General features: G+C 37.4%; 1 protein-coding gene across 1 annotated transcript; it reads left to right on the top strand.

The window, feature by feature from the left end:
- Positions 1-295: 295 nt before the first annotated feature.
- Positions 296-1,453, top strand: LOC149264047 (uncharacterized). Its single transcript, XM_089394401.1, has one exon. It carries the CDS (start codon positions 296-298, stop codon positions 1,451-1,453), a length of 1,158 nt encoding a protein of 385 aa, XP_089250527.1.
- The last annotated feature ends 11,347 nt before the right edge of the window (positions 1,454-12,800 follow it).

Below are 12,800 nucleotides of genomic sequence, written 5' to 3'. Positions count from 1 at the left end.
CACCCTCTGTTGGCAATATAACTATAAGAAGAACACAAAACAGAGGTAGTAGGCACTTTAGGGGACGCCCTCTAAAAACTAATACAACTCTGGCAAATTCTCCGTCCCTCATTGATATTCCTATCTCATCTCCTATCTCTCCTTGGACCCTAAGAGCATTCATGCTCACTACTAGACCTAAATGAATTCTATCCTTTCCATGAATATTAGGGGTTTGGGGGCCCTTCCAAAATTCCTTGCCCTCAAAGAGCTCTTTCTCTCTTCTTGTTCTAATATTATTCTCATTCAAGAATCAATGCACTTGGCTTCTGAGACTATTGAGTATTTTCGGAGGATGCTTCCGACATGGTATATTGTGGCTACTGATGCTACTGGAAGGTTTGGGGGTTTAGCAGCCCTTTGGGATCCCCGATGGGCAAAAATGAAGGAATTTTCCTATTCTGTGGTCATATTCTTGGCTAGAAGTATCAAAGGCATTCCAGGGAAGACACACATACTTAATGTATATGCCCCCTACAGGGATAGGGAGAGTTTATGGGACAACATGGAAGCATTTGGAATTTTGCATTCGTCTTCTCTTATTTTGGTAGGAGATCTCAACTTTACTACTGGGATTGATGAGTTGTGGGGTCAATCCAGAATGGTGGAAAAGATGGCACAAAAACTTAGAGATATTATTTTTGAACACAATCTAGTAGACATCTTCCCAACCAAGAATGCACCTACCTGGGACAATGGAAGAAGTGGAATTAATTATATAGCGAAGAGACTTGATCGATTTCTAATACATGATCATATGGTGGAAAAGATGGGAGATGTGAGATCCTGTATTATCAATAACTACATATCAGACCATCGGCCAATCACTCTCCTTTGGCGCAATGCTGATATAAGACTTGGTTTGCCTTTTAAGTTTAATAGGGTTTGGCTGGAAGACCCAGGTTTCGATTCCCTTGTCCATGTACACTGGTCTGAAGAAAAGGATGAAATGATTGGCCTTTCCTCCATGGAAAGGATTCTATACAGGCTTCGAAACCTAAAAGCAGTGGTTAAAAGATGGGAGCGGAAGAAGAAGGTGAGCTTGAAACAAGAGCTGACAGAAATAGAAAAGGCCCTTAAGCCACTACATAATCTTATGGCCACACACTCCCTGTCTGCTGAAGTAAGGGAACAAATCCATGCTCTCGAAATGAAAAAGAAGAAGATACTCCAGGTTAAGGAGATCACATGGCGTTTAAAGAGCAGAGCTACTTGGATCCGGGAAGGGGACAAAAACACAAAGTTTTTTCACCGATACGCCAATCATAGAAGGAAACTGAACACCATTTGGGAGATAGTTGATGTCGCTGGAAACTGTTACAACAAACAATCGGAAATCTCTGCCCTCGCGGCCACACATTTTGAACAAGCCTACAGAAGAATGGATTTGGAGGGCGGGGAATCACAGGTCTAGGCGGTAAGTGAATACCCATCAATGTTTGATGAGGAGGAGAATTTGGAGCTGTATAAGCCTGTCACGGTGGAGGAAATGACCCAGGTCATAAAATCGATGAAGGGAGACAAAAGCCCGGGCCCAGACGGCTGGACAGTTGAATTCTTTGTCCACTTCCTTGACATCTTTCAGGAGGACCTTCTAAAAATGGTAGAAGAATCTAGAATTACGGGAGCTATACATCCTCATATAAATTCTACCTACATTACACTTATACCGAAGAAGACAAGGGCAACCACTTTTGCTGATTATCATCCAATTTCTCTTTGCAATCTTATTTATAAGATTATATCCAAGATAATCGCCACCAGGATTAAGGCTTCGTTATCAAAATTCATTTCCCCGGAACAATATGGTTTTCTAAACAACAGACAAATACATGATGTCGTGGCAGTTGCTCAAGAATGCATGCACACTATCAAGACAAAAAAGATGAATGCAACAGTTATGAAGGTGGACCTCAAAAAGGCATACGACTGCTTATACTAGGGATATCTGAGAATGGTTCTTCATAAAATCAGAATAAGAACAAATGTGGCTGAATGGATAATGGGATGCGTCACAATAGTCAGGTATGTTGTGGTAATTAACGGGTATCCATCTCGGTTCTTTGGAGCTGGCAGGGGACTTAGACAAGGATGCTCTCTGTCTCCCCTCCTATTCATTTTGGCCATGGATGACCTAAGTTTTCATATTGAAAAACCAGTGACTACAAATCAGTTTGAAATGTTAAAAATTAGCTGTCAAATTTCTATCTTACACAGCTTCTTTGTAGATGATATTCTGTTGATAAGAATGGTCAATAGATTCAAATGGCTCGCTCTTTCCCAAATTTTCAAGAATTTCGGAAGAGCCACTGGCCTCATTTTGAATGAGCTCAAATCAACCATTCTATAAGGTTCTTGTAACCTGGATGATATCATATATATTCAGAGGAATTTCGAGGTCAAAGCGGACCATTTGGGCAAGGGAATGAAATATTTGGGATATCACCTAAAGCCAGGGAAATACAAAAATATAGATTGGATGTGGCTCGTGTATAGATTCCATATGAGAATAAAGGGTTAGGAACATTGATTCTTATTGCTGGGAGGCCATATCACCCTCACTCAGGAATTGCTCACACAATTGGGGGTCTATTGGGCTCACCATTTCCGAATTCTACAGCTAATTTTAAACTCTATCAACCATATAATGGCACAATTCATGTGGTTGGGGGCAAGGAAAAGCTTCAAATATCATCTTTTCAAACTGGAAAAGATCGCCAGACCAAAAAATCTTGGAGGATGGGGTATTATAAACGTTAGGCATTTTGGTTGGGCACTGTTGCTAAAATCGTTGTGGAGGGGAATTTTTAGTAATGGCATATGGGGTAAGTTGATTCACTTCAAATACCTTAAGAATAAGGACTTCACTTGTTGGATGAGACAGGGATCAATTGGAAAAAAAATTGGATCCAAGATATGGTGCAGTTTCAACAAGGTGAAAGGGATTTTTTTACAGAACATCTCATGGCTGTTTGGCATAGGAAACATGATTATATTAGGAAAAGACCGTATATTAGGTACCAGCTCAGATTCGCTGGGTTCAACAGACGTAATAAATCGCCTAAATATAAAAGGCATCTTTGTCTGGAACCAAGTTCTTCGAGATTAGATTGGCAACATTCCAATCTGGATGGAACCCAACCAACTGAATCTCACAGGGAAATTTGAACAGGAATGGATCCAAATCGTAAAATCGTTGAAGGGCGTTGGAGTTTGTTATGACAGCAAGGGAGACCGGATTACTTGGATGGGAAAAAAGAAGAAATCCAGAGAGATAGAAGTAGCAGACTGCTATTTCAATATCTGCATGAAGGAACTACAGATCTCTGACAGGTGTTGGTTCTATAAGTTCTGGCATACACACCTCCCTATAAAGATAATCATTTTCCTGTGGCTGACATGGCAGAATAAGAACCTTACATGGGAAAATTTACAAAAGAGGAACCAACATGGACCTGGGATATGCTACCTATGTAGGAAGGAAGGAGAGGATAATAGACATTTATTTCTACATTGCCCAAGTTCTGTTAGTATTTGGAAGCACTTCACTACTAACATGAAGATACCATATATTCAATTTAATACCATAGATGATTGCTTAAAATGGTGGAGTACACAATGCACCAGATGGAGGATGCTCTCACTTGCTGTCTTCTAGGAAATTTGGAAATGACACAATCAACTTATTTTTGGAACAAAAAAGTGGAGAGAAGATATGATTTGTGATTACATAGAAGGATGGATCAATTTTGTTCAGGGGAATGGAACCTTGCAAAAGAACAAGGAAGACAAGGGGATGGCTCCGGGTATCACATACCCAACAGGGTTTTTTGATGGGGCTTCACAAGGAGGGAGATGCGGATGTGGAGTGTGGATAAAATTTTCTGAAGATCAAGAATTCTGGATACACTGGTATGGGGGAGAGGGATCGAGTATGAAAGCAGAAGCTATTTCCTTGTGGGGGTTAATATGGTTTACTAAATTCATGGATATCCCACAAATACAAATCTATGGTGATTCCAGATGTATTATAGACCATATTTTGGGAAGGAATAATATACAACAAAATACCCTCCAAGGCTGATTAAGTCGAATACAAAGGCTATGGATCACACTCCAGCATTCTACCATAGAACACATCAACCGAGTCTACAAAAAAAATGCAAATGGGATGTCAAAAAAGGGGCTACTGGACACACAAGATGGAATGCATATTCAGATAAAAATGGGGACAAGGACAATAGAATCATGAAACATCAGCATACCTAGATAATGCACTTCACACTTTGTCTACTGAGCTACGGGATAGCACATATAAGTATTTTCTAACAACTTTTGATCTACTTTTTGTATATGTTTTGTATATAGTCTATGTATTAAAAAGACATATGGATGACTACTGTATATGGAGACAATTCTAGAAAAATTCTTGGAATTAGTATTTCTGTTTTCATTCTGTAACAGACAAGATTATATAGAAATTGGCAGTAGCTATTAATAGTGGCAAAAAGTAATTTTCTCGATCAGTGAAGGATTGGCTGATCAATCAGGCATATGGCGCTATTATGTAATTGTATATATGTACTGTTTTATATAATACAAAATAGGTGGTTTTTTTTTCTAGCTGAAAAAAAAAGTATCAACCATACTCACAAAAATTATCGGGCATGAGTTTTCTATTTCATACACATCCTAGGGGAATATTGTTATGAAACCATCTTACAAAAAAATAGAAAAGAAAGATAAACACTTTAGAATTCAGCCTCTTCAAGGGGGAAACCTCCTTTACATTACACAAATGAACAATTCTTGGATGATACAAGTGAACAAACTTCCTTTCCATATTTAGGAGTCTAAGGGGTCATAATATAATCAGAGCCGACATAATAATAATAATGTAAGGGAACAATAATAATAATAGTGGGCTTCTATGGGGCACAATAATAACAATATGGGGACTACATGTGCACAACAATATAATAAGGGGGTTGTACTAATAACAATAAGGGGTTACACTAGTAGTATAGGGACCTAACATGCTCCTCTCCTTCAAAAAGTGTTGTCCTCAAAGATTGAGTAGTTCTTGATGCTCCTGTATAAAATTCTTGTCCTCCCATGTGGAATCTTCAGCGGGTAAGTTCTTCCACTTGATGAGATACTCTAAAATTGATTGATTTTGTAGCTGTCTGGTTCTTATTTTTGTGACTGCTCCAGGCTCCAATATGATTTTTCTTTCCTCGTCCAGTTCTAACAATATTGTTTGAACTGGAATCTTCTGCAACTTTTGAATGAGTGGCCACACTTCTTCGTCCTTCTTCCATTCATATCTTGTTTCGTGTATCCAATTTGGTTAGATAATAGAAATGGCGCACAACAATGCTTCCACATCCTCATCTTTTCTTGAGAGTACATCTACCACAACATTTTTCTTCCCTTTTTTGTAGATGATTTCAAATTCATCACCCAACATTTTTGTGACCCATTTTTGTTGCTCTTCAGAGGATAATTTTTGTTCTAAAAAGTATTTAATACTATCATGATCTGTTTTTACCTTGAAATGTCTTCCCATTAGGTAAGGTTGCCATTTCTTAAGTGCGTGTAGTATTGCCAACATTTCCTTCTCATAAATAGCTTTCTTGAGGGACATTTGTTTGTATGTATGTAACCATAAAAATACCCAATCGCCTACATTAAAACTTCTTTCATTGCGATGTTGATCTACCTGTTGTTTCATTCGATTTTACACTGAAGTGGTGTTATCCTTTGAAAGTTGGAGAACTTGTTGTTGATGCTCAATGTGATCTTTCACTGCTTGAATCTTTTTCTTCTTGATATGTCCTTCTATATTGAGAGTTTTAGGAGTGGTAATTTCTTCTAGTGCATTACAAGATATGGTCGGATTCATTTCTTGATTCTCTATGTGATCTTTCACTTCTTGAAAATTTTTCTTCTTGATATGTCCTTCTATCTTGATAGTTTGAGGAGTGTTAATTCCAGCCATTGCATTACAAGATATGGTTGGATTCATTTCTTCTTTCTTGATGTGGTCTTTCACTTCTTGAACCTTTTTGTTCTTGATATGTCATTCTATCTTAAGAGTTTGAGGAGTAGTAATTATTTCCAATGCTTTACAAGATGTGGTCGGATTCATTTCTTCTTTCTCTGGGGTTGGTTCCTGGTGTATATACTCTTCTCTTGACGTTTCTTGATCCTTTTCTTCCTCCTCTTCACAATCAATGCAAAATAATTTCTTCTCAGCACACTTATGACCTTTGATGTATTTTTTATCATAATTGTAACAAAGCCCCTTTTCTTTTTTTTCTTCCAATTGTTGTGGTGTAACCCTTGTAGGTTGTGGAAGTCCAGGAGAAACAACACTTCCATCTTTATAGTTGTAAGGGGTAGAATGTTAGGAAATTATATATTACGGAGAAATGGAACACATAAAATATTACATAAATATAAACACAGAAAACGCACAAAACAAGAGAGACACAGATATACGTGGTTCACCCAGTTTGGGCTACGTCCACCCCGAACATCCAGTCCTCCCTTTCTATTATCCAGCAAAATGAAGAGACACAACCTACAACAAATCTGTTGTAACATCCTCTGTTTTGTCTCACAGTCTGATCTCTATGTTTCTTGCTCACAGAATACACATCTATCACACAGCGTCAAATACAATACCCTCATACAAAGAGAGGGGTTTCCTTCTAGGGCAAAAAACCCTAAACTAAACATAAGTTCTATCGTCAGATCATTCGCCTAATGAATGGCCCAGATTGAATAGAAATTACTATACTTTTACAAGGAAATTTTATAGCTGTTTTTAGCTTCGGGGGCGCTGCCCTCGAAACCCCCCGCCAGGGGGGGGGGGGGGGGCTCCCAAAGGTCGCAACCGCCCCCCCTGGACCCCCCCTGCAGCGAATATTTTACGGGCGGTGTTGCGCCCCCATTTCGAACTGGGGTCCTATGTGGCGATACCTTTGAATATAGAAGATAATCAGGCTCCACACCCAACATAGAATTCCTTGTTGCCATAATTTTTCTTTCCACTTTGTAACAAAGCCCTTTTGCTCTTTTTTTTTTTCCAATTGTTGTGGTGTTGATCTAAAGAAGGTGTTGCTCTTTGTATCCTCATAATGTGCTATAATTTCCTCCGTGAAAATTGACCACGTAATAAGTGGTTTACAAGAACAAAGCCCTTTATACCAAAAAAATTGATCTTGTTCTAAATATGAAGATGTAATACACACCTTTTGTAACAGTGGTATACCATGTAGATCAAAATATTTCTCCATCTATAGTATTCAATTTACCAAATCTTGTCCATCAAACTTCCTCATCTCTATTTTTCTTGATTTTAGGAGCTCGATCTTGAAACGACTGTAACTCTGTAATTTCAGATCTCCAAGTCCTGAAATTTATTCTTATGGTAGCTCTCTGTGTTCTATTTTTAACCCCGCAAGTCTGATCAAAATTTGATTATCCAAGAAAGAGTTATGCCAAATCTCCCGTGGTGACCTAATTATAGACTAGTTTAGTAGAGCGAACTTGTATGACGTGCCACATCTCACTGTTTCGACCTTAGTACCTGAGACTAATATACAAAAAACTACAGGAAGTTCTCTTTCTGAAACTTCTTAGGAAATTTCAATCTGATGCTCATAACAAAAGTTATGATGATTTTCCCCTAGTCACCTGTTTCGAATGTAATTCGGGAGTCTTCAAAATCTCCAACTTTCTCAAATCATATCTACGAAAATATAGCGAGACAAGATCTCAAATTCAGACCCAAGGTTCAACATGATTTCGTCTCAAATGGATTTTTCTTTTTAGCTTCTGAAATGTCACAAAAAAAAATTTATAGCAAAAATTCCACGATGACATGTTTGGAGCAGCGAAACCCTAGAATCCAAATCTCTGATACCAAATGTTATGAAACTAGCTCACAAAAAAATAGAAAAGAAAGATAAATGCCTTAGAATTCAGCCTCTTCGAGGGGGAAACCTCCTTTACATTACACAAATGAACACTTCTTGGATGATGCAAATGAAAAGACTTCTTTCTATATATAGGATTCTAAGGGGTCATAATATAATCAAAGCCGACATAACAAAATAATGTAAGGAAACAATAATAACAATAGTGGGCTTCTATGGGGCACAATAATAAAAATATGGGGACTACATGGGCACAAAAATATAATAAGGAGGTTGTACTAATAACAATAAGGGGTTACACTAGTAGTATAGGGACCTAACATGATACCAAATGTTATGAGGTTCTGAAAATGATACCTAAAAAACTACAGTCCGTACTTTGTCTATAACTTTTTATGAAATTTCAATCTGATGCTCAGAGACACAGTTATGACGATTTTCCCATGGTGACCTATTTGGAGTAGCGAAACCCTAGAATCTAAAGCTCTGATACCAAATGTTATGAAACCAGCTCACAAAGAGATAGAAAAGATAAATGAACGCCTTAGAAATAAGCCTTTTCAAGGGGGCAACCTACTTTACATTACACAAATAAACAATTCTTGGATGATACAAATGACATGACCACCTTTCTATATATAGGAGTCTAAGGGGTCATAATAAAATCAGAGCCGACATAACAATAATAATCTAAGGGGACACTAATAACAATAGTGAGCTTCTATGGGGCACAATAATAACCATATGGGGACTACATGGGCACAACAATATAATAAGGGGGTTGTATTAATAACAATAAGGGGTTACGCTAGTAGTATAGGGACCTATATTACATATTTGTTAGGTCCCTATACTACATGTTGGAATGTAATTGGTATTTCCTATATTGCCATAGGAGTCACCAAAGAAAAAAACTGCAGACATGGACACATTGAGCCTCTCCAAATAACTAAATATTCCTAGCCTGAAACAATGATATCATCAACACCATAGCTTCCAGCGTGCAAACAACTTAAATTGGAATAAAGGGAGGAATTGCATTGCCAAGCTTATTGATTAAACCATTAAACGCCTTCATAAACGCATTGTAACAGTGACAACACAAGATGGCGTATCTCTTCAACTGCCACGGGGATCCATTGTGTGGTGTGGCGTGCGTTCCATTACTTCAAGTGCCACGGGGATATACAGTTTTCTATTAGTGCAAGCGCCATCAGTATTTGGGCCATGCAAAATATTTAATTTAAATTCTAAAAGATTTGCACTCCCAAATCTTCACGCTCCCTCGCGCCCACGGTAGTCGATTATCAAATCAAACAAAGCATATTCTCAGAATATTAAATCCTAGTAGTCCATTAAAAAAGGGAGGCAGAGGAATTGTTGGGTTAAAATTAGTCAGAATGAGGCAAACAAATTTCAAATTTTTTTGTAGAGATAATGTTTGAATCATATTTTTTTATGATAAAAATAGATTCAACACTATTAAAAACTTTTAGGGCACTTAAAATTATAAAGTTTGACAGCTTTTATTTGGATTTACAAAAAATTCTGCAATTCTTTTCAAAATATAACCAAAATTTCCATAAAAATCATATCCACTTTGAATGAATGAGTCCACTATATATAACCGTTATACGGCATCCATGGGACCATATATCTACCCTGAATGGGATCTACATCCACCATGGGACTATATATCCACCCTGAATGGCTCCACATCCACCCTGTGTGTATATATATATATATACACACGAATTAGCATCCCATCTGCACATCTTTACGTTTTGGTTTGGTAGAGTATAAAGATTCAGTTAACATTTAATTAGCATCCCATCTGCACACCTTTACGTTTTGGTTTGGTAGAGTATAAAGATTCAGTTAACATTTAAACTTACTTCCCTGAGATCTAGTAGCGGAAATGAAGCAAGTGTTAAATTAAATTATTTGTTTATTTTTAAAAGCTTCTATAATATTAATGAAATATAGTATCTTTATGGCATGTATTTTTGTGAAAAACTATTTCTTTCTTTCCTTTCGATGAACATTGATAACTTCAATGAGATGACGAGAGATGCTATTTCTGGTACAAAATATATTTATGATGGATAGTAAATACACCAAACAAAGTTTATTAATAGATTAAAATAAAATTTATTGAATAAAATAAAATTTTGATTTAAAAATATTTTTATATAATAATATGCGAAACAATAAATTTATTAAAGAAAGGGGAAGGTAGTAGGAAAAGAAAAATGAGTAAGGGAAGAAAAAAAAATTACAAATTAGATTAATTTTAATGAAAGGAATTTATTGGGGTGTAGCATATTTGGTAAGGTATTTTTTTTAGGATACAGGAGGTTTATTTTTAAGACATTAAATAAAATATACAATATGTTTTGTTTTGGCTTCTTATTAGGGAAACTAGACGAGTGAAATCTTTTTGAGCATCCAAAAAATGATTTTATTTTGGGAAACCAAAATTACCACATAAAGATCATTATGTCTATAGTTGGAGGTTAGCATACCCAAAATACTAAAAAAGATAAAATAAAAGTAACTTACACTAGAATAAACATGTTGCATCAACCCACTTTAGGAGAATCATATTCCTTGACAACAATAGATTTAGAGGGAGGCTTTGATGGCCTTCAATCCATTGTAAATGTTGAACCCGTCTCTAGCCCATAAGTCTTAGCTCATCTAACATCATTAAGATTGTGTCTTGAGCTTTGTTTTGTCTCGAAGTACTCTCCCAAGTTGCATTTTCATCTAACAATCTACTGGATCACTAAACCATCAAGTGTACGATTCTCGATCGTGCGATAATGAGCTGGAGTTGAGCACACGTGAAATAACCAAGTCAAAGGGAAATGATGATTCCATTTTCTTGATCTGAGGTACCAAACAACGATGAAAGTTGAAACCAAGGTACACCACCCTCTAGAACACTCTCCTAGAATAAATGTGTTGAAGTCAACAAAAGAGGGGCTGTCAGAGGTGAGGAAATGAGGATTCCTCAAGAAAGGCACGAGGATCATAGTAATGTGACTGATGTATTGAATTCATGGATGATGATGGAAGGAGACAAGATGAGAGGCATATTGACGACTTTCCTTTTGAAAGAATGATACACATGGTTCACCTGGAATCAACTGAATCGATTCAAGAGGGGATGGTCAATTTACTCAAACAAAGGATTTTCAAAGATGGAGTAGTATAGTTGGAGGCTAAATATGAGCACAATGGGATGAATGCGATAAAACGATGGATGATATATTGTAAGAGGACTCAAGGGGACTCGAAACAGACTCCATGGATGCAAGGGTGACTCATCTCTGATGCTTTGAACATGGGTGACTTGATGATGTTGCCACATGGGTGAGGCCTATAGGTGACGATAAAAAAGAGAGTAAAAAATGGTTAGTCAAGATGAAATTTGACACATGAGTCGATTAGTGCAAAGGTAAAGTGGTACAAGAGTATAGGTGGATCATATGAAAAAAAATAGGTGGAAAGGTGAGACGTCATGGAAAAAAATGGTTTCCTACTAAAGTGTCAAATTAGCACAAATAAAAAGAGACCTATTATAGAGCTCGGTGAGAGCTTCCCAAAGGTGTTGACAGCTCATCTAAATGAGCTACGGTTTGGTCACAATGGGTAATAGAAAAGCTACGATTTTCCTATAAAAAGGATTCTTTCCCCCAATTCCAATCCATTTGCATAGTGGGTTGTTGGAGAATTTGGATAGGAGGAGAAGGCCTTAAATCTTGGCGAGCTCGTTGTGGAGAAACTGACCGTTGAAATTCGTATATGTGACTTTCAAGTAGGTGGCCTTACTTGTGTAAACTGGCCTTAATGATTCTTGGGAGGATGATTCGTGGTGAAGAATTGAGGTGCATGAATGAATTACTAGAGAAGGTCTAGAATCATCCCTGCCCACCAAGTCAAACATGGGAGCCAGGTGGTAAGTGTGGTATCACATAGAGTATAATGTTTAAATATATGGCTTCAAGCATCTATGATATGCGATGTGGATATGGCTCGTCAGAGAGGTTGAAGGATAAACTATCCAAGGAATGAGAGGATAAGAAACCATACTTAGATCATTGGGGTCTAGGCTAAGACTTATGTTGATCAAGTGATAAGGTGGTCAGTGGTACCATCATTCCCCCAAGCATGAGACATTCCCCCCCAACATATAGAGATGGAGGGTACTTATCGGGTATGCAATGGTGGGAATGTGATGAGCCTCATCATTGGGTAACTATATGGAACTTAATTCACCTCCTAGCTTAGTCAAATCAAATCTTCTCACAATTTATTACACATTTTGAATATATTTTGTTTAATGAGATGAGTCAAAGTGAGATATTATGCCTAATGGATTAATGTGCATTGAATGCAGGTTTGTGAGAGAAAATCAGGGAATTTTGGAAAGATTAAGGGCTGAAACTCGAATGGAACAAGGAAGAGAGATTTTAGGAGGTAAATCCTCCACATTTAACGCCTCCCTCATTCGAATATTCCTCCATCAATCACACTAGCTTGGAGTACAGGTAGCCAAGTCATGGAGATCAAAAGGCAACCGAGCAAGTGACAGTCAAAGAGTTAGTTTATCTCAAGTTTGGGAGTCGAGCCTCCCTAGATTTAAGGAAATCGTTGGAGACTTCAGTTGTATAAATAAAGAGGCCTAGAGCCTCATTAGGATTTGAATTTTTGTTGTAAAAACACTAGTCATTTTCAAGTTCAAGACTTGTGGAAGACATTGCCATGTAATTTCCTATTTTGATAATGAGAATGAGCATTTTCTTGATC

The sequence above is a fragment of the Pinus tabuliformis genome, chromosome 6, assembly GCF_031772625.1.
Source record: "Pinus tabuliformis cultivar Carrire ecotype Pingquan chromosome 6, CPIR1, whole genome shotgun sequence".
In the NCBI taxonomy this organism is placed as follows: domain Eukaryota; kingdom Viridiplantae; phylum Streptophyta; class Pinopsida; order Pinales; family Pinaceae; genus Pinus; species Pinus tabuliformis.
This window is presented reverse-complemented; position numbering and strand designations above follow the sequence as displayed.